Source organism: Parasteatoda tepidariorum, chromosome 1 (genome assembly GCF_982258835.1).
Source record: "Parasteatoda tepidariorum strain Cologne lab strain chromosome 1, Ptep-v5.0, whole genome shotgun sequence".
Taxonomy (NCBI): domain Eukaryota; kingdom Metazoa; phylum Arthropoda; class Arachnida; order Araneae; family Theridiidae; genus Parasteatoda; species Parasteatoda tepidariorum.
Genome location: NC_141755.1, coordinates 39,294,670 through 39,322,443, shown reverse-complemented (window position 1 = coordinate 39,322,443; position 27,774 = coordinate 39,294,670). Strand labels below are relative to the sequence as shown.

The 27,774-nt window shown below is 29.8% G+C and overlaps 2 protein-coding genes across 3 annotated transcripts in view; one reads left to right on the top strand and one right to left on the bottom strand.

Annotated features, from left to right (window-relative positions):
- The window catches only part of LOC107438242 (growth arrest-specific protein 2), a 193,436-nt gene that overhangs the window by 125,190 nt on the left and 40,472 nt on the right, over window positions 1–27,774 (bottom strand). The window lies entirely within an intron of this gene.
- LOC107438237 (choline dehydrogenase, mitochondrial) lies at window positions 20–17,437 on the top strand. Its single transcript, XM_087162094.1, has 8 exons — window positions 20–257; window positions 1,375–1,577; window positions 7,091–7,261; window positions 8,937–9,093; window positions 9,937–10,100; window positions 12,953–13,130; window positions 15,670–15,907; window positions 17,070–17,437. Exons 1-8 carry the CDS (start codon window positions 92–94, stop codon window positions 17,215–17,217), a joined length of 1,425 nt encoding a protein of 474 aa, XP_087018220.1. The 5' UTR covers window positions 20–91; the 3' UTR covers window positions 17,218–17,437.

Below are 27,774 nucleotides of genomic sequence, written 5' to 3'. Positions count from 1 at the left end.
TGCTTTAGAATTGCAAGTCAGTACCATAATTTGTGAATTCATATATATAGTTTAAAGGGATGGAACAAATTCATATTATTAGGGGCTGCGGATGAGAATAGTAGAAATGGGGAACATTGTTGGAAATGTTGTATCATCAGTCACATCAGCGACTATAACTCTATTGGTTAGGATTATTCTCCCCCTCATATTTACATTAGCTATTAATAATCCAAAAACAACGAAAAATATTAAATCGAAGTATGATTACATCGTTGGTAAGTAATATTTGCATTTGCAGTTTTTTTCGTTTACGAATGAAATGATGCAATAATAAGAGTATTCTTTTTTAATGTAAATTGTAATACTCAATCAACTGCTTAAAAATTTTCCCTTTTGCACCATCATTTCTGCATCTAATTTTTATAAATTTTTAAATAAATCTTTTTTTTTTTAAATTTTTAAAATTTGTTTTCCATTTTTTATTGAGTTACATTGAATTCTTAAAACGAAATTTGCTTTACGCAATTAAAGGTGTTAGTTGTCATTTAGACGATTTTCTATTCTTTTCGTAAAAATAAAGAAAATATTTAAAAGTCAAACTTCATTAATTAGATAAGTGAAATATACTCCCACTGTTCAGCTGATATTACTTAAATTCACTAATCTCTCTGAGGAATTTCCTATAGTTAAGAGAATGCCATACCGCGGAAGAAAATTTTCGTCGCAAATTCTCTTTCTCCTTTATTACTTATTTAAAATTGCGAAGAAAGAAAAAGTAAGTTCTGGCAAATATAGAGTATGTGGTAAAGTTTCAATTGCTGAAAAAAATACTCCAAATATTAAAATGCAAACAAATTATTAGAAGATAAATTCTTTGCATTACCATCTCATATTTTATTTTTATTCGTATAAATTAAAAGTTTCTTTTCAGTATTTAAAACTTCATGGCTTACATCAACTCATCACCATGGCTTACTTCGTCATGGTCATCAATTATTAGAGGCAGTTGATCAGATATTAGAGGCAGTTGTCAAGTTTTCTTCCAACTCTACTCTATATCTTTGGAAAAAGATATTTAGATAGACTTCATCACAATTAACTGACCAGTACAAGTGGAGTTTTATCCTTCATAACTAACTGTGGTATCCTAACTGTGGTAACAGGTACAGCACATTTTTTCAAAAAATATTTGGCCATTAAAAATTAAACACTAGCATTAAATCAACACTGCTGGCAACTGAGACAAACATCACCATATTATCATAGATATATACTCCACAAATTGATACTGCATTAGAGAACATTGTCTAACGTCAGTATCAAATGTGAAAGAATAATAATAATAAAAAAGAGACGATGAGTGATATTTTAATAGCTAATTGTTTTCCAAAGTAGGGGCAGGAGCAGCAGGTTCTGTGATAGCAGCTCGGCTTTCTGAAGATCGTTGTGTATCAGTACTTCTTCTTGAAGCCGGTCCAAAAGCCCTTCCAATTACAGAAGTGCCAGCCCTTCAATTTTTCAGTCAAAATAGCCCTAATGATTGGGGATATAAAACTGTACCCCAAAAGAGAGGAGCCCTGTTTCTACATAATCGTGTAAGTGAAAATATTTCAAATAACTAAATTTAAGTTGTATAGCTAGTTATCCGCCAGTATCCTCATACGAGTAATTGCCTATTATACAGTTTTTTTCTCAATCCCTTTTTCAGAAAAGATGAGGAAACTGGCTGCACAATTAATATTACTGTTTAATTTGGGGAAATGAAACGTTTGTACAACGTGATACAGTAGTAATATAAAAAGCTTTTAAATTTGTAACCAAAATTACGGAATGAACGATTTTTTTAAAACTTAAAACGTAAGAAACATACTTACTTTAAAGCCCTGTTTCTACATAATCGTGTAAGTGAAAATATTTCAAATAACTAAATTTAAGTTGTATAGCTAGTTATCCGCCAGTATCCTCATACGAGTAATTGCCTATTATACAGTTTTTTTCTCAATCCCTTTTTCAGAAAAGATGAGGAAACTGGCTGCACAATTAATATTACTGTTTAATTTGGGGAAATGAAACGTTTGTACAACGTGATACAGTAGTAATATAAAAAGCTTTTAAATTTGTAACCAAAATTACGGAATGAACGATTTTTTTAAAACTTAAAACGTAAGAAACATACTTACTTTAAATTTTAAAAAAATGCCTTTTTACTTCTTTTCTAAAAATACTTTACATATTATTTTAAACTGAAGAGTTGAGCAGTAATGGGTTAAAGAAAGAAAAAATAAACGTTAAAAACGATAACACACTCGAACGAAAAAGAATTAATATTTTTAAAAACTAATGTTAACATTTTTACTATATTTTAGAAATGTTTAAATTTAATTTACGTGTTAGTGTAATATCAATTAATGGAAATTTATATGTTATTGCAAATCATCAATTGTTGATATAGTGCTATTGAGAATCCAAATGCACGAAAATATGCTGTTAGAAATTTCTTGAAATTGGCTGAATAGCAATTTATGCAATTGCTTATTCACCACATTCAACCAAAACAGTCAAATTAACATAAAAAGGATAATATGCAAACTGTTAGGTAAGAGAAAAAACGTAAATTCGATTCATTTTACCTAATACGGTTTGACAACCATAATTGCACCATCTAAGCCCAAATTATGTTCTGTGCAGCTTGATGCATACTATGACTAAGAAGACTTATCGATCTCATAACCAGCTGAACAGGGGTTCGAATCCCAGTATTGATGCCACGGTATTTCTTCCATTCCTTCAATACATGAAAAGTTTCTAGTATCCTGCAGTCTTAAATCGGTTACCCGAGACTATTAGATTACGAAACTTTCATTCACGCATAAATGACGCATCATCTAAATCCTAAGTCTATTTGAGTTTTATAGTTATGGTTTAGAAACTATGATAGTTGTAAATAGTTACAAAATCGTATAGTTTTGTATTCACAGTTTTTAACTTTACCAGTTGTAAACAATTTCAAAACCGTAAGGGTAAAGAAATGTTCTTGAACATGAAGTTTATGGTCAATCGAATGGACAGACAGCTGCCGGTTATTTTACCGTAACTTCAGAATGAAAATTCCAACAGTGTACATATGAGTACCTTCAATCGCTTTAAGAGTACCCTTTATGCATTCATAGCTTACTACAAGCACGCAGTTAAAGCTACCAGTTCGCTACGAATAACCGATTTAAATTTTTAAATTATTATTCAAAAATTAAATTAGTAGTTTATATAAAATTGTTGCTCAGAAATACAGCCTATAGAGACCATAATAAATCATTGCCTGGCTTTTATAATGTGATTGATTGTTTTATTTCATATATTTAACGACACAATTTTATCGTTTTTTGTGTATGCAATCTTAACCCTTAAACGTTTACAGCAAATGGTAACTCCAAGAGGCAAAGGATTAGGTGGGACAACTTTGTTGAATTATTTTCTGTACGTGAGAGGTAACCGCCGTGATTACGATGGTTGGGAAGAGCAGGGAGCTACTGGATGGTCCTGGAAGGATGTCTATCCATACTTTCTTAAATCTGAAGGCAACACAGATCCAAAAATCGTTGCAGATGGTACGAATAAGATTTGTAGAAATATCGAAATGAAATTTGTTCTCAGAGTAAAAAAAAAATTAGTGAATGTTGACTCCTAGATCTGTGCAAATTAGCTAGATTCTGAATAAGATGTTGAAATTTAGTTAAAGTTATGCGATGCTAATTAAAAATTCTGATTCTAAATATTATCACAAGAACAAGTGCAATGTTAATTATTCAAGTAATCGACAATATGGCTTAATTTGATAGTAAATTCATTCATCGGTAAAAAGAAGAAGAAAAAAAATGAAAATGCATAGCTTTAAAATTTGACAGAATCGTAGGAAAAAAAGCGTCTTGAATAATTAATTAAATGTGGCAGGTAAATAGAAAGGGTGAAAATTTAGTGCTGTGCTTGTATAAATATAATTTCTTCGTTTATGCACAATACTATTTGTTCAAGTAAATAAGGAAAAAAGTGTGAAATACAATATAAAATGCATTCTTATAAATCATTGATACTGAGACCACCATTCATAACATTTGTCCTGTCAACTTATTTTGAAACTTTTGTCCAACAAGAAACCAATTTAGTTAAAAGGACTCGTAGTGAGAAAGATGACCATAATGAAAACTACTTAAACTAATTTCCAAGAGTGAAAACTTTCGTAAGTAGTTTTTTTTTCTAATCAGTCTTTTTATTATGATTTTTGCCTAGTCTACTATATGTTATAAAAATTTACAGAAAGTTTTAACGATAGTTCCCTATTTCATGCCCCTTACCTTGTTTTTACCCTCCTCAGTTTAAAATTGTTAATAGTAGCTTATTTTCTTTAGTTGAAAAATGTTAGCTTTAAAAATTACAGCTGAAAAATTCATTGACAGCAACTATTAAAACCAACAATAATGCTGCACAAGTTACTAAAAGAAATTAATGTAACGAGTACAAAACCCGAATGTCACCGTTTCTTTGTAAGAGAATTTGCAAACTGTAATCTGCCTCTTCTCCCGTTTTCGGAACACTGTCTTTTTTTTTACATAGTCATGATTAGGACTGGGCGATATAAGAAATTTTATATCGTGATGCATCGTCAGTTTTGCATCGCGATATAGTATTTTTGAAATTCATTTACTTGTAAAGCGCAGAAAGTCAGATTTCTATCAAAAGTTCATACTCAGATTTATTTAAATCAATTTATGAATTTGATGTATATGTTTTGCTTAAGAAAGATATTAACGTTATATTTTCTAAAAATGATCGAGCAAATAACGAAAGATTTCTTAGTCTAAAGATAAATAATAAAAAAATAAATAAAATTGAAATTTATCAGTATATTTACCTAACAATATAGAAAGAAAATTTTAAAAAAAAGCTCGTTAAAAATTATTCGTATGCTTAAAACAAAGTGCTAAATAAATTAAACAAAAAAAAACACTTTTAAAACACTATTTTTTATTATTATTATTTAACATAAATAAAGTTAAATTGAATAATTACCGAATTCTGAACTAAAAAACAAAGTAAGATTTAATTTCTTATAAATAAAAACAAAAGAAATATGATATTCGATAACATATTCAACTGACAATATTGAAAGGAAATTAAAAAGCACGATTATACTCTTTAATAAAACGAAGTACTAAATGGCTTTAAAAAAAGAAGTCGCAATCGCAAACATTACTAATTTTTTGAATAAACAAAGTTCTATTGACTTATGTCCAAATCCAAAAGAAGAAAAATAAGTTTTGTTATAATTTTATTCATAAAAATGAAAACAACTAAAGATTTATAAATTTAAAATCAGTAATAAAAACCCATTAAATTATTATTTTATCCAAAAAGTTTTTATTAAATTAAAATAAAGCAACAAATATCCTAACAAATTTAATTACTTTTTAATTTAATTCTTTATGGGCACCTTAAATTAGATTTCCGTTTGTAATAAATTCAATAATGTAAAATAATACTTAAACATTAAACATCAAAATTAATTTTCACATTTAAAAATAAAAAATAAAAATTTACCTAATTAATTAAGAAACAAGCGATCACAAAGTCAGTCCCACTGAAAATAATCTACAAAAAACGATATCAAGTCGCGACAAAGAAGAAAAAAAAACTAAGAGGTGCGGAAACGAACATGCGAGATCACGATATATGTTCTCAAAACTGATTCTACCGCTCACCGTTGAATTTCAACAATCACATAGTCCCTTTGGTGAATGTCCAAAATATTTGATATTAATTTATTCGTTATATTATTATATTTATTCGATATTTTAATAACTGCTGAGGAGATATTAGGAGATACATCAGTGCTCTAAGTACTTATTAAGTGTATACCGGTCAGTGGCAATAAATCTTAGCAAAAACGTTGATGTTGGACGTACCTGCCAGCGACATTTAATTAGACCTAGCACATATTTCAAGCATTCACGGAAGTGACTATGTGATAGTTGACTTTCACCGGTGAATGTCGACATTCTCTTGATTTCGGTCATTCATGGTAACATATACCGTAACATGTTGCCATGGTAACATGTTGCCGTAAAGCAACAATTGGGCGTTTGAGAGGACAAACAGCTTAAATATTTCAAAAATTATTAATATTTTCTTAAATCGACCAATTTAGCTCGATTTTTGCAGCTACTTGGATACGTTTAAAATCATTGAATTATTTCCAATTTTCTTAAATTTTTATGATCCCAGACAATACCAGTAGGAATATGTGTTAAAAATTTACCTCACAAAAGCTTTTCCTTTTTAAAAAACTGCGGCTTTTCCGAACATTTTTTAAAAGTCATTTTAATAATTTAGATCTTGCACTTCAAGAAGAAGAAGAAGATCATGAATACCCACACATGTGAACCTATGACTTCAGTGCCAACTGAGAATTTATAATCAAGACGGCGTGTAGACGCTGAGCTAAGTTTCTCCACATAAACTAAAATGTTGATTAACGTGAAAATAATTGAAGACAGCACCGTATCGCAAATTGAATTTTTTAAAATTAACTTTTTCTTGTTTACTTTATATACTTAACTTAGATTTATTATTTGTTGATACATTTTATGTTAATCGTGATGTATTCTTATTTTTGGTACCTAGCAACTTCGATTTAGAATTAGTTTGTTTATGTTCCACATGACATCATGCCTGCGTTTGTGTTGAGTAAGAAATATATAGTGAAAGTGTTGAAATCTTTGTGTAAGAATATAGATTATGCCGATAAAGAGAATTGACACTTGATGGGCCTGACTTACTCGAAATAGAATGGGAAGAACAGTTGCTGAGATAAACAAATGACACGTTTCATCAACGAATCAGGATCGAGATACACATACTACGTCACTTGCAGGTTTGCCATTATCATAAAGGAAGATGATTAAACATGAGCAGAATTTAACTTAGTCTATGACAATCGTTTGAATATCATTCTCTAAGAAGTGCTATTTCATGCCTTCCTGAAACAGTCTTAATGAAATTTATGAAAACTTTAAATCATTACAAATATATTTATAGATATTATTATTGTTTATAGATATTAATAGACAAAAATAAGAATGCATATGGAGTAAAATTTCATAAAGATGGTAAAGATCATGAAGTTTTTATTAACAAAGAAGTTATTGTGAGCGGAGGAACCATAAATTCTCCTCAACTTTTGATGCTTTCAGGAATTGGTCCCAGGAAACACCTCGAGGCAAAAGGAGTGAGTCTGTTTAAACTATTTATTTTTATTTCATTTCTCAGAAATAATATAAGAGATATCGAAACAAAATAAGAAATATAGAACTAATATAAGAAATGCAGGAATAATATCGATAGAATTTAACAATATGGAATCTAATGGAATGCCGCGGGAACGCGAAAATTATTTCGACTCAAACAGAGAGCATTAGAAGGAAAACGCAATGACTAGCAGGAACACGGACTTTGTGCAGGTTTAAATATGGTATTTACATAATTCGAGTAATGACAATAAAAATATTGGTCATTTTCTATGATAATAATATGATGACACAAGATATTAAATAAGAGCTTGTTCATTAAAATAGAATATTTTTGTTTGTTATTTCTGATAATAGGGAAAGCTTCTAAATAAAATAAGTTTCTGATTAATTGCTTTATTCTCGGAGATTTTATTTAAAGAAATTTTCACTTTAATTTTTACGTTTTGTTTGAATGAGTATTAAACATTCGGAGTCTTACGTTTTATTTTATTTTATAACCGTCTTTGAAAAGTCGACCTAATATTTTAAGTTTACGACTACTAATGTTCAACTCCGTAGTCTTGTAGTTTTGAACTCTATCCAGAAGACAAGGGAACTCTTGGATGAATAATTGGGAGAAATTGGCCTTCGTGAAGCACTTTTTGATGGATGTAACCCGCATTTGCGTTACATGGGGAGGGAAACCAGGAAGACCTCTCAATATCAGCCTGACGGCAAGGAGACTCCAACCCATGACCCGTCTACCATACTGAGGATAGTTTACGTCAGCACTGTGGTCAGTGCAAGTCAGATGCGAAATCGGTACTGATCAGCCATCACTGGGAATCGAACCCGGTTCGGAAGGAGAACGCTCTATCCCTCGAGCCATCTCAGTGTTATGTTGTCCTAAATCAACGGTATACATACATCCAAAGTTCTTGATAAATTTGTTATATTATTCTAAGGCAACTAATTTCTGAAAATTTTTATCGCCTGTTCAGAGAAATATCTTACATTTTCGTTGCTCAAAGTGAGTTAGGGCAAATGCACCAATTTTGTAATGTTCGACCTGAGTTAGGGTTAGAGAAAAATCGGTACTTCAATTCCGTGAAGCCTGAACTCAGGTCCTTCAACGCATAATATATAATTTACAATTTTCCCAATTTTAAATTTCTTGCGAAAAGTTTGGCAGTTTCGCACCAATTGCATGATATCTGTAATTTTGCAGTTTAAAGCACATGAAATTCATAACAATTGACGTAATTAATAAATTGCTGTATTAGTTTATTATATTTATTTTATGTGATTTATTTTTGATTCATCATTTCATTATTTTTGAAAATTATGTCATTTAATTTATTTTGCAACAATTTGAGCAAAACTGTCTGTGATCCAGTAGTAGTTATTTCGTTAAATTTTCTTAAAGGATCTATTTCTAACATTTTGAGGATAAGAAATATAATAACGGAGAAAAAAATTCAAGTTTTGGCACGTTTTCATCAAATAAATTCCAAAAGGCAAGAAGTTTAGCATCCAGGGAAATCTTATAATTCTCATATGTTTCTTTCAGTGTTAAAAATTACATATACCAAAAATTTGAAATTTTCCTGTTTTCTTTGGTTAAATTCAGTAACTGTAATTAAAAACTAACGTTTAGTTTGAATTTTTTTTTAGATACCAGTAATTGAAGATTTACCTGTTGGAGACAATTATCAAGATCATGTAGGAACTTTTTTCTTAAATTTTGAAGCAACGGGATCCAAAGATACACTACAGCAATTATTGAGCAAACCAATTAGTAATCTGGTTGAGTACAATACAAAAGGAACGGGTGAGTGAAAAGAGCAAATCATTCAAATAATTTTCTATGTTCTTAAAAAGGTGAATTAAAGGAGAAATGATACCAATTAGCTGAAGAAAGCGTAGAAAGTTGCCTTGTTATTATTGATACCAATGATGTTTAATTTGATAGTAGTCACTACAGTCATCATGATAATTGGTGCTATTTTAATTAGTACTAAAAAATAAATAATTTGGAAATTATAGCTGCACCTATACTATATATCTTATGCTAGATTTTTTAAGGCCCCTCGAAGATATACAGGAGAAAGTAGCTTGATGGTGGTAAATCTTAACTATTATTGGTCTCGCCTCGAGCAACAGTATTACATCAGATGATATTGAATACATAAGTTAAACTTTACTTTGATATTATGGACTACTAAATACGTGTTATGCCTAATCTAATAACGTAACGCAACAAATAATAAACAAAAACATTTGAATTATTTTAGCTTGGTTATTTATATCCGTATTTGCCTTACCTTTTTTCACGTGATTTTTTTTTTTTTGAGGTGCTCAGTACTGATTTATTGATGCTTATTTTTTTACCCCTAGAGAAGAACAGGTATTCAGCTAGTACTAAAAAAATGCTAAATGCCGAATTGAGGAAGAACAATAGGAAGGGTCTCTATGTTTTTGAGAGGGTATTCTTAGAGTCAAAAATAAACAAAACATAGCGAAAATAAGCAAATAGACGCAAAACAGTCCATTCAAGAAAAGCTCTGTTTATGTTCTTGATGAAAATTTATGTCAAATGCTTGTTTATTTCTTTTTATAGTTATAGAATTTCACTGCAATCTGATTTTACAACTAACTTTTATTTAAATTACAGGACCTTATGCAAGCCTCAACGGTATAGAAGGTGCTGCTTGGGTTAACTCTAAATTCAATGATCCATCTCTTGATTGGCCTGATTTAGAGATTCATTTGGAAGCTTTCTCGGCCTCGTCTGGTACAGGATTGATGTCTGGCAATTTCTTGGGTATTCCGCAAAAAGTACTTTTTTATGATTATTTAAAATCATTAAAACATAATAAAATCTCACGCGATTTTATTAAATCAGATTTCCCTGATTAGAAATGATAATTATTTTCTTTTGTAAACTCAGAAGCAAAATTTTCAAATTATAGAGAAAGATGTTCAATCGAAGACATTGAAGATGAAAAGTGTTAAGATACATTTTTGAACTTTAGAAATAAACAGATTTATATTGTTGTTGCTAGTAACGTCACTTGACAATACTTTCAGGCGCACTATTGGAATCCAAACTATTTTTGAGGCCGAAGGTGCGTTTTTTGTTTTTCAGTATCGTCATCTATGGCCAAACATACGACTTCAGCCACCACTCCAGTCTTTCCCCGTTTTGTAGGGAGGATTCATTCATACTCCATTCATTCATATACAGATCTAAATTTTGGCCTGAATCAGAAAACGATCAATCTCCAATTCAGTACCCCCAGAGGTATTGTGATTTGTTACGGGAAGCTAGAAGACTTGGCGACTCTGATTACCATTTAATACACGGGGATCCTTCAGGTGGTGGCATTAAAACACACGAACACGAGACTAGCCTCCACGCTATCTCTATTAAAACTGATTTATATTTCCATTCATTATATAAATCAAATTACATACATCAAAATTATTACACAGATTAAAAATATTAGTTGTTTAATTATTGTTGAAAAATTACCTCAGTAGCAGGAAAATTCTTGTTGGATATTTTCTACTGTATTGAAGTGAAACTTTTAGACGAAGAGGGTTATCACTCTTCCTTTCCGAAGTCTTCAGTATTGTAGACTTTTTCATGTATGCCTTAAGATACTAAATAGAGCGAGAGAGAGAGAGAGAATAAAGGAAATCGATTTTTTAATGTAGCAACAGCTAAAGATATGAAATAATTTTTAAACTCTGCAGCCTAAAATTGCATAATAATACTAAGCAATTGTTTGAGCTAAAAAATAAAATTTTAAAAAACAAATCTAGCGTAATTTCGATTTTCTTTAAAAATAATATTTGCAAGTTATGCTCAATTTTTGCAAGTTTCTCGGTTGCCAGGTACTCGTATTTTCTAAGAAAAGCTATACGTAATGCATAATAATGTTTTTCAGTTTCATTTTAGGTGTAGGATTTGAATTGTTCAATCATGTGAATACAATTTCCTCGCTTCTTGGCTTAGATAATTTTACTCTACCCCGATTGACTTTTGGTTATAACTATGTCGTTCAGTTGCAAAGCCGGCCATCTCAGAAATTCTTTTTCAGGAAAGGCTAATTTTTGCAACACTTGGCCAAGAGGATGTAGTAATCAAAACTTGTTGGTTTAACAAGCATTAAGAATGTTTGCTTTAAAAAACAATTTGAGAAGGCAGATGCCCGTTAGGACCGGCTATTAATTTTTTTAAAATTTAGTTGGTTTTGCAACTTACTTTCGAGCTGAGTGGTTTTGCTTCAAACCAAAACTAAAATTTCGTTAATATAAATACTGTTTAGATTGCTAGTAAGTGAACCAAATATTGCTAGTAAGCGAATGTTCAGTTCAGTTAAATTGCATTGAACAAAAATTAAAATTACATTCTAAATGAACTATATTTAAACTACTTCTATGTTATATTACTAGCACTTCAGAGAAATGACCCACGGAAATAAATTTTTGGAACTTGAGACCTAAAACTGAAATTTAAACAAAATTACATGGTAAAGACTTTTTTCGTTTCCATGACGTAAATAATTTATCTTAAAAAAAGCATCAAAATCTAGATTGAAATAATAAAATTAAAAAAAAACGTGACTTGATAACGCCAAGCAGCAAATAATTTCTAAATTCTTGATCAAAAACGACGTTTGGCGAACATGGAGAGGGCAAGAAACTTTCTGCAGCATTTGGCTGCTTTTGCAACATAATTTTGTTTTTAAACACATGTAAAACTTAGAGTTGATCGAATTAACCATAATTTTTTTCTCAAAATCAATTGGGATTTCCATCACCAATTAACAGAAAGGGTAAAAACCAAAGTGTGGAGAGATCTTCGACAGAACACCATTCCAGACTGGCCGCGCCGCGAAGTGGTGGCTCAGTTTCGACTATATACCGGACATGGCTGCCTCATGGAACTAGGAGTCCATGGAACTCCTAGCTCCACGGACTGCCTAGCCACGCACCTGTTTCGTTTAGGGCTGGCACCTGATCCCTATTGTTCTCTGTGCATGAGCCAAGCTGTTTCGGATGGCGGCCACATCCTGTTCTGCAGGGCCCTCAGCGGGTCGTCGTCTACCGAGCGATATTGGGAGGCAAGAGAGCTCCTGAGGAAATAACTTTTTACTTTCTTGTTTTGTTCCTGTGTTTTTTGCTTTTTAACATGTCAATTCACCTCTGCCTTTTGAAATAAATAATTTTTTTGTGTTTAGTTGATGGAAAAGTTTGTTTAGAGCCTGACATTAAAAAAAAAAACATGATTCCGAAATGTTTGCGAAAATGGCAAGTTTTGAAATTAAACAAAAAAAAAGATAAAATATTAGTTTGTATACATTCGTAGGAATAAGATTTGCAGGCATCTCACACTGAACTCCCAAATCATGATGGTTGAAGTTGGGAGAAAATACGACGATTATCTTTTGTTTTTGAAGTGGATGATGTCCGACTAGGGCGTTTCGTTAAATAATGAAAAGCTTTTTTTTTTTTTTTTTTGGCTATAATAGATACGAGTTATTTAAATAGTGCCAGTAGTATCCGAAGATGATGATGTTTGCTGAAATATAACTTCCTGAAATATATTTTTGTCGTATTTTGCATAAGGATAATAAAAGAATAAAATATATTTAGTTCGCTTTTTTTATGCATCTTCTCAGGTGATCAATCAGGTCTACCTTCCATATAAGGGAAAACATACTTTCACGATGTTCTCATGCTTCCTGAGACCTTTCAGCAGAGGAACTGTAAGGCTTGATACAGCAAATCCTAATGATTATCCTCTCATAGATCCTAACACTTTCGCAAACGCAAGCGACATTGACCGAGTACAGGCAGGTAAGGATAAAATAACGTCCTTTTATTTTATCAACATTGCAAAGAGGTAAATGGTAGCTTCGCTAAGAAATCTAAACTTTTTACTTAGTGAAATTTTTTTAATTTATTATAAAATTATGCAATGACGTCACATTTATTATGATGTAGTAAATTTTGCCAATAGAGTTATTCTGTTCATTACAGTGCATATAAAACAATTAAATTGCTATGTATAAAACGTTTTAAAAAGGGCATTATATTTTACTGTAAAAACTCGAAGTCAGGTAAAGGCTAAATTTCACCGGTTAAACCTAAGATTTACCAAAGTGGTTGGGTAAAAGTAGGAAATATGCTTTAATATCCAAAATATTACACATTTTTAGATTTGTTGATTTCTTGATATTTAATGCTAATATTAAAAAGATCAAAAATTTTGATTTCGACAACAGTGGGTTAAGTAAGGGTTTTCTTCAAATTCCCAAAACATAAACAATAATTTACAATAATGGAAGAGACTCTTTCAGCTTTTGGCGATTTTTTTAAGAAATTTCTCAAGAAATACACAGAGAATGTTGCCAGTGAATGAGCCTGCAAGTGACGTAGAGTGGTTATCTCGATCCTGATTGTTTGTTGAAACGTGGCATTTGTTTACGTTAGCAACTGTACTTTCCATTCTATTTAGAGCAAGCGTCAATTCTCTTAAATGACACATTTTAAATTCTTTCACAAAAAATCTTTCTCAAAGCTTTCAATTCCTTCAATATATTTTTACACAAAGACTTAACACAAACAGGCACGAAGACATAAACAAACTAATTATGCATCGGAGTTGTCAGGTACATAAAACAAAAATATATCACGTTTACAGTAAAATGTATAAGCAAATAATAAATCTACGTTAAATAAAAGAAGTATACGAGGAAGAATTATATTTCAACCAATTCGTTGTGCATGTATTTCTGTATTTAATTAACTTATCGTTAATTAACATTCTAACTTATGAAAAGAAACTTAGCTCCCATTTAATACACCATTTTGCTGATTAAGATCAGCTGGCGTTGATGTCATAGGTCACATGTGTGGGTATGAGAAATCTTCTTCTAGAACTGCGGGTACCCAATCGTCTTATAAATTATTTGTTAAGTCAAGCTATTTTTCATGCGTATCAATTAGGGCTAAAGTTTTCAGCAGCTCGTGGGAAAGGTAATTTATTACGAACGAAAAATGGTGTTTCCGAACATCTTATGCTTAAATGTATAACAGTAAGCTTTTAGCTTGTATCAACCACTTTGGTTATCATGTGTAATAACTGTTTAATTATATTCGTAGATCATGGACCATTTTCAAAAGCTAATTATTTTTACTCTATGTTTTCGAACTATATTAATAGAAGTAGTAAGGAAATAGTCAAACAAAATTTTTGGAGTATTTTTTAATTAATAACAAAAATATCGTTTCAAATTTGGAAAAAAAAATCGTTAAAAATTGCTCAAGATATGGTAATTCTTTCATTCTGCACTTCTAGTGGAAAACGTTTACATAATTTTGTTTTGAATCGTATTTGGTGACTTATGAAAAAGTAAGACGAATTAAGACAAAAAGATTTTCCACAAATTTCAATTTGGTTCATGAAGTAAGATTTATTGAAATTGATAATGGCGATACATGGAATCATACTCGATTAAACTATGCTTTATTTCACCCGTTTTCTTTCCTTATACCTTACTGTTCAATCAATTATAATAGGGTAGTATCTTTTGCTATTGAATTTGTATATCGACTTGAATATTTAAGCAGGATTTACGGAAGTTTATGTAGTTATTCCTGAAGTAATAATCAAAGCAATCGATAATAGTTACACGTTTATCGCTATGTTTTCAGACATAAGGTATTGAAAAATACATTTTCCCGTTCGTAATGCTTGTCTCTCTCAAATTTTAGAAAGCTTTAAATTTTATTGTTAAATATGAGAAATAGCGTGACTCAAACAATCCTAAAGTTATAAAATAATTATCTTAGCATTACTTTAAAAATCCGAAAAAAACATCAAAAACTAAAAGTGCTTCTTCCATTATAGTAGAGAAGTGTGAATAGATATCTCATAAATTATTCATATTACAGACTAAACTAGACAATGATTAAATTTTGGAATTAAAGACAATTAATTTCAACTGAAATAACTTTTAATAACAGAAAAATTATTAATATTTACGATCTGCAATTAAAACTTTTTCTAGTGATATTGACTAGGAAAAATAATATTTTACGAAAAATTTTCTTCGGTGGCATTCAAAATCTATAGCATTGTTTTTAATTCGGATGATGATTACATTTATAAATTCAAAAAATTTTTAGATATAAAATCGGATTGCTGTAAACAATTTCATAACCCAATTTCTGAAACAATTATTTTTAGACATAATATATGATTTATTTATATAAAATACTATTTAAATGAATGCACTCTTTCAAAGCAAATTTTTAAATCTATATTTCATACAAAATGCAATTTTTATAAAAATACTTAATTCTATCATATAAGTTTTTTTTTTTGTCACAGTGTTGCAAGAAAATGTGGATATTGTTACTAAAACGAATGCTTTCAAGGAAATTGGTGCAAAATTATTTGAAACGAAATTTCCTGGATGCGAACAATTTGTAGCAAACAGTACGTATTATTCTCCGGAGTACTTAAGATGTATAGCTGTGGGTTACACATTCAATCTGTACCATCCAGTTGGTACATGCAAAATGGGAAGTGCCGATGACAAAACTACAGTTGTCGATCCACAGTTAAAGTAAGATTTTAGAATTCGTTTCTTTTATTTTGTTTCTATTATTTGCATTATCTACCTTGCTTAATACATTTTATTTTTAAGGAAAAAAATTCCTAAAAGATAAGATTTTTAATTTCGGTCGTTAAAGTTAAAGGAAGTTTAAAAAATTTGGATACCATAGTTTCATGTCCACCAACTAAATTTTTATGTTCTTAAAGTTACTTCAGTTGAATTTGAAAAATCAATTCATAGAATATTCCTACTCACAGCAATATCAAAGAATCCGTACTCAATGTGATTCCGACAAAAAAATTTCGAGCATTCTTTTTCCACAACCAAAATTTAGACATATACTTTTTTCTTTGACAAACTTAGGTAATAAAAGCAATTTAAAAATACATTTTGAAGTTTATTTTTTTTGCAATTTTAGTCTTAATTTATTTAGATAAGCTAAAAAAACGGAGATCTTTTAGAAAGATGTGCTTTGTATCTTGCCGATCTATGAAGAATATTTAACTATGAAAAACTATGAAGAATTTATGATACATGTCTAAGAAAAATTCAAAGAATCATTTGACAGTTTTAAAAATAATAAAATTTAAACGACTGAAGAGGTATTTAACATTCTTTTATGGTAAGGGCGTATAAAAATTCCTTTAATATTCAAATGAGTATTGTTTTAAATGTCTAAGCTCTTTAAAAATGATAAAGTATTCGGAATTCGTTTTTGCAAAACTGTCGTCTAATCTCTTAAGAAAAAAATCTAAGCAGTATCTAAAATCCTTTGCATTACTTCATTTATTTCAATTAAAGTGTCATAATCTTTTTTTTTCATATACTTAAAACAGTAAACTGCAAAAGATTTCCAATCAAATTACGGTAAAAGGTACTGCCACTCTTGGAGCAGCACTTGTAAAATAAATTTGTACCGAAAAGTTTTATACCGTAGATTTTAAAGTAATAGTTATGAAATTACAGTGATTCTGTGATTTTACTGCAAATATTACTGTGAAAAATACGGAATTTCAGAATATCATATATACCAGCCGGTACTTTTTTCCGTTAATTTGATCAGAAATTTTTCATAGTATATTGTCAAATTATATTTCGAACATTGCTATTCCTCATATTTAATATTTTATGCAGAGCGCATTTCAATGAATTTTATTATTTATGAATATAGGGTTAAAGGAATAAGGAATTTGCGAGTGGCAGATGGATCTATCATTCCGAATCAGGTATCTGGAAATACTGAAGCACCCATTGTCATGATTGGAGAGAAATGTTCCGATATGATCAAAGCTGACAATCCTGATCGGAATAATTGCTAACTAAGTGGCAGAGAATGCTGTAAAATTAAGTTTAAGCTTTTTGATTTTAATATTTTACCTCTCTATCAAAAATTGTTTTTTTTTTCCTTTAAAAAATATATCAACTACTATTTTCTGCAGCAAAAAAAAAGAAAGAAAAATGCATTCGTTTTTACAGTTTAATTCATAAATTTTCTTAGTTTTTGTATCTGAGTGAATAAATTTTATTTCTGATTTTTCAGTTCTGTTTTGTTCATTGTATATAAAATCTGCAACGAAACACTTCACGTGTTATGAAAGTTGAACGTGAACAATTGTTTGTTAAAAAAATACTACAAGTGAACTAACGTATAATGTAAGACGTAAAATGAATCAGGTTGATACACTGCAAAAAAGTCGGGATTAAATTACGTTATAAAGTATCGGCACTGTGAGTGCAAGGTCTGTAAAATCAATTTTATCAGCAAAAAATCAAATTACAGTAAAAATTACGGTACATCAGTTTTTTCCCGAAACATATTCCAGTGAAAATGAATTTTAGAGTAAAAAGTACCGGCGTCGAGAGTCCACATACTTTTATCCGTAATCAGATCCGGAATTTTTTGCTGTGTAGCCTAAAGTGGTATAGTGAAAGACCACACTTGTACAGATTTTCTTTTATTTTTTACCGCTGCTATATATGTCATATAAGAAGTAAAAGTAATTGGTAGTTCAATGTTGGAAATATTAGTTGTCAATTAGCATAAATCTGAAAAATAAAAATTTTCTTATTATTGAAAAAAATTATTTTTATTGTCGCAACATTTTTCAATGAATATTAATAATTTTTTTTTCTTTTTAAATTGGTAATTTGGAAAAATTTCTGAATATTTTTACTTAGTTTTACTGAGACAATAAAAATAAATGTAAGAATGAGGCTAAATAAATTTTTTATCAGATATATATTTATTCATATAAATTTATATAAATTATATGAAATTATCAGAAAATTTATTTAACTATAGTATTATTTTTCTTTATTTTTTCTACTTTTTTTTCTTCTAATTATTATTATAGAAATCACATTACCAAACGCAAATGATAAACATGATTATTCGGTTATTTTTAAAACAAAATTATAGGAAATATAAATATGATCTCGGGAATGTATCTAGCTATCTCTCTCTCTCTCTCTCTCTCTCTCTCTATATATATATATATATATATATATATATATATATATATATATATATATATATATATATATATATATATATATATATATATATATAGTTCAAAATGAGGAATAAAACAAAGAAAAATAATAGACATATGATAAAAAGGGGGGGAAATAATAAGTAAAAAAATAACAAACAACAGTTTAAGAAGAAAAAAAAGAAAAAAAAGGATGAAATTTTATTTAAAAAACCGGAGAAAAAAAACCGGAAAAAAAGATATTATCTTTTCTTCAGCCCACACGATTATATCCGCAAAACAGAGTGCTTTCTGATATTGTATCAATAAATCCAAAGCAAAATATATTAATACAATAGTGTGAGGAGCACTCAAAAATTTTTATTTAAAAATAACAGCAAATAAAATACATCATTAAAAGTGAAAATAAGTAAAGATAACATGTAAAAACAGAAAATAAAATAAAATAAAAAGAAAAAACATTAAAAGGGGCCTATAAACCGAGTAGCAAAATCAGATCTATTTATTATTATCAGATTTATTTATTATATATATATATATATATGTAACATAAAAAGCTTCTATTAATCTTTTTACGTTAGTTTCTTTGCTATAAAACAACTCCTACTTTATTACTAATTAATTATTCTATTCCAAATTCTTTCTCACACTTTTAAAAGCCACATCCTGTTCTTAAATCTATTTTTGGCTCAACTATGCATTTAATTAAGAGCAGGACATATCTCCCTATGCTCTGTGTGGGAAACGCTAGATTTCTTTCATAAACCAATAGTAATCCTTATCACTTCCCTTTTCCCCTCAAATATAACAAAATAAAGGGAAATTCCTTTGCTACTTTCCCTAAGATAAAAACTTAAGCACACAGTTTTTGAGTGCGATTTTGAGCTCCGCTTTTGCTAGAAAATGTCTTAAATATACTATGTGAAGCAAATAAAATATTTTTTGCCTTCCAACTGCTATCTGCGTGGCCTAACATCACTCACCATGACTGCTACCCTTTCAAGCCTTGCAGGATAAATTTTGCAGTTGGTTTGGCACTTTTTTTTTTCACTGACTCCATTAAAAAAAAAAATGCTTTTTTCAAATAAGTAAAAAGTATATAAATATAAAAGGAAAGAAAATAATCGAATGAAGTTTTAGGAGATGCCGGCGTTGCTCGTGAAACAGATATCCTGACTAAAAGAATGAGAATTTCGGGACTTTCCTTCATAATGGGTCCAGACGTTGCCTCTACCGTTGTACCGGAATCGCCGTTAAAGAATTGATGTCTTCGCTGTTTTGGTTTCATTTTCGCCTACCGTGTGTTACTATCAACAATTAGCTTCTTGCGGATTTACAGCAAGTGCTTGCTGTGTTGCCCTACTTGCTTGCTGCTTGTCGGTCTCATTGAGGGTTGATAAAGGTTCAGCATATGATCGAATTGATTTCGTTTTTCGGCGATTTTCTCGAGTGTTCTTCTGTGTTTCCTTGAACGGAAGATGACCAAAAATGTGATCTCAAGTGGTGGATATGATTCCACTCGCGTGTGCGCGTGATTCATCAAATATTAGAAGTGATTTATTGGTGATTAAATACAGATGTGATTGGTATTTACTCAAAATTTTCTATACCAGTTTAAGTTTTTAAACGTGAATACTTTTGAATCATTTACGCTCATATCTTGAAATAGGAACATATAATTTTATGTTTATTGTTCCAAATATTTATTCCGGTAATATTATATTTAATTTATATTTTGATAACAGTTCCATTTATTGATGGCATTATTCAACGGTTTATCATATTATTTGTTTAAATTAAATAATGATATTAAATTTTAGTGCTATCACATATTTTTTTTTCACTTATGATTCAGTATGATTATAGTTTTAATTATTATTTAAGGAATCTCTTTTTATATTGCATTATATATCACAGTGTGTATTATATTGATTGTAGAAGTAAAATTTAAATTTTTATTTTATTATGGTGTTTAAAAAAGCAAAATATGTGCTATTCATAAATTTAAATTTTTTTCCTTCTAAATGTTATATTTAGTTAATGAAATTTATTTTGGTTATTTGAATGCCCTTACGGAGTGGCAAAAACTACAAATTTAACATGGATGAAAACGCTAAAAGCAATGCAGAAAATTCTGTAAATGAAGTAAATGATAATTTACAAAAATTAAGTACAGATCAAAATGTACAGGATAACCCAGACATACTAATCTTTGAGCCTGACATTGGTGTTCAATTCACAGCCTGGCTCAAACATTTCGAAAAACTAACTATCGATGCTAAATTAAATGTCGATTGGAAATTTAAAAATTTTCAAAAATTCATTAAAGGTTCAGCTTTGAAATTGTATATTAATAACTGCCTTAATTGTAAGACATATCAAGAAATAGTTGAAATTTTTCAAGAACATTATTTTTCACCTCCCTTTGGCTTCAACGATTTTCAAAATTTAAAATTTTCTGGGCAAGCTAATGACCTAAATTCATATTTTACTGAAAAGGTAGAGTTAAGTCGAAAAATAAATTTAAGTAATGATCATATAATTGAGGGTCTATCTATAGGTTTGCCTCCCCAAATTAAAACACTTTTGGTTTTAAAAGAACCCAAAACCCCAATTGAATGGCTCACAATTGTTTCAAAAATAATACATGATGTACCCACGGTCTTACCCCAAACTGAAACTAAAACATTACCAGAATCCAAATTTAATGGGTATAGGCCACAATATCAAGGCTGGATACCAAGGCGGCCATTCTTTAACAACTCGGGTAATCCAAATTATAATCCTCGACAAAATCAAAATTTTTCCCGGCCAAGTCAAAGTTATAACCAACAATCCCAATTTAGACCTAAAATTCAAAATGAAAAGTTTCATTAAAGTAAACAACAAACTAGTCATTTCGCCCAGGCTTCCCAGGAGTTGCCTCCTAAGCCATGTAAATACTGTGATAAGCTTGGTATAACCAATGCTTATCATTGGGGCCAAAACTGTATAAGCAAACCTAATTCTTTTATGACTGAGAATCAAACTCAGCATAAACAAGAAAGTGACCAACCACGAAATTGACAATTAATAGTATCCGGATACATACAAAATAAAGATGATAACTATAAAAGTGACAAATACCCGAATATGACAAATAAAACTATCTTGTTAAATATTGATACAGGTAGTACTCTAAATATCATCCCAACTAAAGTTTTTGAAAAACTTAATGTCCAAAAAGAAAGGAAAAACTTTGTTAATGTAAAACAAACAAAAAGTAATTTGCAAATTAACCTAACTTGCACTTCAAATTAAAAATAAGGAAAATAGCTAGGTCAGTCAAATTTTAAAAAACTGATTTACCTAATACCATATTGAATTTGAGAGCTTTGTTTTGGATTTCAATTAATAATTAATTGTGTTAAACGGGTTGTAATGTAAAATCGGAGAAAACTGATCACTTTTTCGGATTATAAAAGCAATTTGTTTTTACACATTTTTTTTCCTGAAATCCTGGTTAATGTTTGCAATAAAAGTACCAAAAAAGAAAGTAGATAGAAAAGAAAAAAATTTCAAATCTAAGAAAAACAAAAAGAAAGGAAGAAAATTAAAATTTGGGCATAAAAAAAAAGAATAGTAAAAAGAAAAATGTTAGCAAAGAGAATTCTAAGAAAAATAAAACAAAAAGTAGACTTAATAAAGATTTAAATAGCAAAACTGAAAATAATCTTGAATTTTCAAGTGTTCACGAGACTGAATGTGGTAATGGTGTACAACATTGTCATAATCATGTTGACGGAATCGTGCAAATTCAAGATGATGAAAAAAATTCCCAACTTCAGGAAATTTTAGAAGATTTTTCAGATATTTTTGGTAAAAATAAATATGATGTAGGGACAATAAGAATTGAACCTCAAAGGGTAAGATTAACATCAGACTTACCAGTATCCTTACGAGCATACAAAACTTCCCCAAAACAACAAGAGGAAATAGATAAACAAATTGAGGAATTGTTAAAGCATAATATAATTAAAGAAAGCTCTTCTCCCTATTCTGCTCCAGTAACTTTAGTTTATAAAAAAGATGAAAATAAAAAAAGTAGATTGTGTATAGACTTTAGAAAATTAAATCAAATCACTAAATCGGATGCAGAACCATTACCTCTTATAGAAACTCTTATAGATAAATTAGGCGATAGTGTTTATTTTAGTAGGCTAGATATGGTAAGTGGTTATTGGTAAATTCCAATCAACCCTGAGGACACTGAAAAACTTGCTTTTGTCACCAATAGTGAGTTATACGAATGGTTAAGATTGCCATTTGGGTGGAAGAACGCCCCTAGTATTTTTCAAAGAACAATACGTAGAATACTCACTAAACATAAAGTTTCATTTGCAGCTAATTATTTTGATGATATCATAATTTATTCTAATAGTTTTGAAGAACATTTAAATCATCTAAAGGAAATTTTTGAAATATGTAGATTTGAAAATTTAAAATTAAAAGCTTCTAAATGTTCTTTTTTGCAAACTAAAATTCAATTTTTGGGTTACGAAATATGTCATGGTATAGTAACTCCTGATAACAATAACATTGAAGCAATTAAAAACTTGAAACCTCCAACTAATGTTAAATCTCTTCAACGATTTTTAGGTTCAATAAATGTGTATAATAAATTTATAAACAATTATGCTAAAATTAGAGCACCTTTAAATAATCTCTTGAAGAAAAATACACCCTGGTGTTGGACTCCCAAATGTCAAGAAGCATTCGAAATTTTAAAAAATGCTTTAGTTTGTAAACCTATTTTGAAAATATTTAATCCTAAATTACCATGTCATATTTTTGTTGATGCAAGTCAAAGTGGTGTTGGAGCAATTTTGAAACAGCCAGATGTTTCAGGTGTCTTACATCCAATAGCATTCGATTCTCGTTCTCTTAGAGACTATGAGAAAAATTATGCTATCACAGAACTGGAATGTCTTGCTATTGTTGATGCATTAAACAAATTGTATCACTATTTATTTGGAAATAAATTTACCATACATACAGATCATGCGGCTTTAGTTTGGCTAAAAAATGTAAAAAATCTGAAGGGTAGGTTGTTCCGCTGGTCTTTACTATTAAGTATGTATGATTATGATATAAAATACACAAAAGGCACCTTAAACTTTGAAGCTGACATGTTTTCCCGAGATATTCCTGACAATATTGAACACAATAGTAATGTTAATTTAAATAATGTAAGCCATTTTTCACATCTTTTGCAATTAGATGAAATTCGCGAAGCCCAACAAAATGATAATTTAACTGGAAATTTTAGTAAAATAGATAATGTTTTGTGTTTACGTAAAAAGGGTTTTACCAAAATTGTTGTTCCATTTTCTTTAAGGCATAAATTACTTGAAATTACTCATAAAAAATTTGGCCATCCGGGAATTCAAAAAACTATTAATTTGCTTACTCCTGTTTACTATTGGGAAAATATTACATTGGACATTTCAAATTTTAACAAACATTGTCATACGTGTCAAATTAATAAAAAATCTAGACAAAAAAGATATGGATTACTACAGGAAATACCCCCAGTTGACAAACCTTTTGAAATAATTGCAATCGATAGTGTAGGTGGTTTTAATTATTATAATTCTACCAAAAAATATTTAACTTCAGTAATTGATCATCACACTCGATATATGTGGTCTTTTGCCTCTAAATCAATAACTACGGAAACTTATGTTAATTTTTTGCACCAAATTTTTCAAATTCAAACCTCTAAAAGTATTTTGAGTGATAGAAATGCCGCGTTTACTTCTTCCCACTTTAAAAAATTTCTTAAACATAGCAAAATCAAACAATTGTTAACTACAGCCCATAGACCCGAAACTAATGGAAAAGTTGAACGTTTAGGACAAACCATTGTAACACAATTAAAATGCAAAATTAATGATTCTTCTAAAAAAGTTCCTTGGCCAAAATTATTAAAAGAAGTAACCGAAGAATACAATTTAACTCCACATTCAGTAACTAAATTCCCACCAGCTTTTTTAATGTTTGGCACAGTCCCATTTAATCATCCTTTATCTGAAGAATTTTTTCCACCAATAGAAGAAGCAAGAAAAATTGCAGTTGAAAGAACTAAACAATATCATGAGAAAAATAAAATTTATTATGATGCAAGATTCACTCATATTGAATTTTCCCCAAATGATACTGTAATGTAGGAAGATCTTAAATACCCCAATACTAGGAAACTTACCAACTTTTTCCGGTCCATATATAATTCTTGAAAAAATTTCTGATGTTAATTGCAAAATAAATAAAAAGAATATTCATAATAAAGAAAATTCAGAAATAGTTCATATATCAAAATTGCGAAGGTACCACCCACCTGACAAACTTGAATTATGTCACGAACATGTAATAGTTTAAATAATAGAATTAATTATATTTTATATTGAATTTAATGATTTTTCATTGTTGAAATAAAATTAAAAAACACCGAATATGACGACAATACGCATAGTTCAATGGAACATGCGGTCCCCTTTTTTCTGGAAGATCCGACCTTTCAAATTTTCTTCAAGTTCAATGTTTACCCAAATCTAGTAGGTAGCGATGGTAGTTTTTCTCTGTGGTGAAAACCGAAAAAATAAATACTTATGCACCTTGTTGAATCTAGGATCTTCCAGCACATTATTGTTGAGAATAGGGACTGTTTTCCTCCTTTTGGGGAATACAGCCCCTAATCCAACAAAACAATTTCCCCATATAACACTGAAGTCTTAAACTTCAGATTAAAGACCAAGTATCAAACTTTTTATTCTCTCATTGAAATAAAAATACTGAAGTCTTAAACTTCAGATTAAAGACCATTGTGTCAAAATTTTTTTACATTTTATATTGAAAATTTTTTTGATAAAAAGTGTCAATTTGTATTTTTATATCTCATATCACTTGCATTTTCATATTTTTGTATCTTTCTTGTTATTGAATATGAATATTTACATCTTTTAGGAAATTTTTATAGATTTTCTTGTCTTAAGTGAAAAGTTTATTTTAATTGTGTTAGTATGAGGAATAACTTTATTTACTGTGATTATAAAGAAGGACTGAGAAAACTTAATCACAAAAAATTTTTGAAAATGGAGATCTAACACTTCATTTCGATAGTAGCGCTACTTCAAATTTTTTTTCTTCCTCTAACTCTGTGTGAAACTTTTTTTTTTGCATAGTGTGCAAATGTGTTTTTTTTTATAATTCATGTTACTTTATATCTTGTTGATATTACAAATATTATTATTTTAATTGTGTCATCATAAGGAAAGTTTTGCAAAGGGATAATTTTAAAAAAATTTTTGATGTTAGTTAAAATTTTTCGGCGAGGGGGGATGTAACATAAAAAGCTTCTATTAATCTTTTTACGTTAGTTTCTTTGCTATAAAACAACTCCTACTTTATTACTAATTAATTATTCTATTCCAAATTCTTTCTCACACTTTTAAAAGCCACATCCTGTTCTTAAATCTATTTTTGGCTCAACTATGCATTTAATTAAGAGCAGGACATATCTCCCTATGCTCTGTGTGGGAAACGCTAGATTTCTTTCATAAACCAATAGTAATCCTTATCACTTCCCTTTTCCCCTCAAATATAACAAAATAGAGGGAAATTCCTTTGCTACTTTCCCTAAGATAAAAACTTAAGCACACAGTTTTTGAGTGCGATTTTGAGCTCCGCCTTTGCTAGAAAATGTCTTAAATATACTATGTGAAGCTAATAAAATATTTCTTGCCTTCCAACTGCTATCTGCGTGGCCTAACATCACTCACCATGACTGCTACCCTTTCATATATATATATATATATATATATATATATATATATATATATATATATATATATATATATATATATATATATATATATATATATATATATATATATATGCGAGGGTTGTAAATTAAATAGTGGCAACTTAACCTTGAAACTCACAGAAGGGCGGGCATGCGTAAATAGGGTGTGGGTGGGGGGAGGTGGCACTGTTGTCGATGTGTAGAGTGCAAAAAAAAGTTGATTTGCTTAGAAGGGTAGTTGTTGCGTGGCGTTAAAGAGAGGAGTTTCGTTTCCATCGCTCTAAAGCATGTTGTGAAAAGGCTTAATGACGAAAAACAACGAGATGCTTGAACCCTTCGTTCTACTGTCCTATACGGTAAAACATTTGCTCCACAGGCTTCCACTAATCCTCGCTAGCATTCTGCTGCATTTTTCCACGGGCAACCTCGATTGTAAGTCACGACAGCTGATCACCTTTTGAAAACATGCTTTAGAGCGATGGAAAAGAAACTCCTCACTTTAACGCCACACAACAACTACCCTTCTAAGCAAATCGACTTTTTTTTTGCACTCTACACATCGACAACAGTGCCACCTCCCCCCCACCCATACCCTATTTACGCATGCCCGCCCTTCTGTGAGTTTCAAGGTTAAGTTGCCACTATTTAATTTACAACCCTCGTATATATATATATATATATATATATATATATATATATATATATATATATATATATATATATATATATATATATATATATATATATATATATATATATATATATATATATACACTTCTTAGCAGATAATTCAATGATATTAATGACACTTTTTTAAAAAAAATATTGTGATTGAAAAATCGACAAGAGTTATATTACCGGAAAAAATAAAAAAAAAATATTTGACAATTTGCTCATAAATTAACAGTTGACTGAAATGTGCTGTTAGTACTACGAAGAACGGCTTGTACTATTGCGAAATGCAGAAATTATATAGATAAAAAAAGTAACAGGTATCGAGTAACAGGTAAACAAGTATCAGAATCTTTCAGAAATATGGAGCGCTATTTCTATGTACTATTTCTAACTATGTATTTCTAACAGTGCAGTACACAATAACATAGGCTTTAAAAACTAGATAATTCAATGAACTCTCTAGAGACTTGCAAAACAGGACACTATTGCAATCAAAAACAGCCTAATAATCTCTACTCTACTCTCTGCGAAGTACATTATTTATATTAGCTTGGCGACCCCGGAACTTAACATACCGTTCTAAACGATTCTCGCCTAACTCCATGAATGTCGGTCCTGTCGGCTATCTGTTTGAAACTCGAAATTTCCAGAACAGTCATTTAGTCACCAAAATTATCGCCAAGTCGGCAAAAATGTCGAAAAACTGAGACTTTAATCAGAAAGATATCGGCGTTATTTTCTTTCTAAATTATGCTAGAATAACGCGACTTTCTAACGAAATCTCTAATTCAACTGTTTATTCTAAGTCCGTCTGAGATATTTAGCCTCATAACAAAAGAATATGTACAAAATTGCACACATCTTTGCAA

Bases quoted from the DNA above. Each gene is read 5' to 3' on its own strand.
- LOC107438237 (XM_087162094.1), top strand. From the start codon at position 92: ATGAGAATAGTAGAAATGGGGAACATTGTTGGAAATGTTGTATCATCA. The intron at 1,578-7,090 runs GTAAGTGAAAAT...TATTGTTTATAG, and splicing joins CCCTGTTTCTACATAATCGT to ATATTAATAGACAAAAATAA. The intron at 15,908-17,069 runs GTAAGATTTTAG...TTATGAATATAG, and splicing joins GTTGTCGATCCACAGTTAAA to GGTTAAAGGAATAAGGAATT.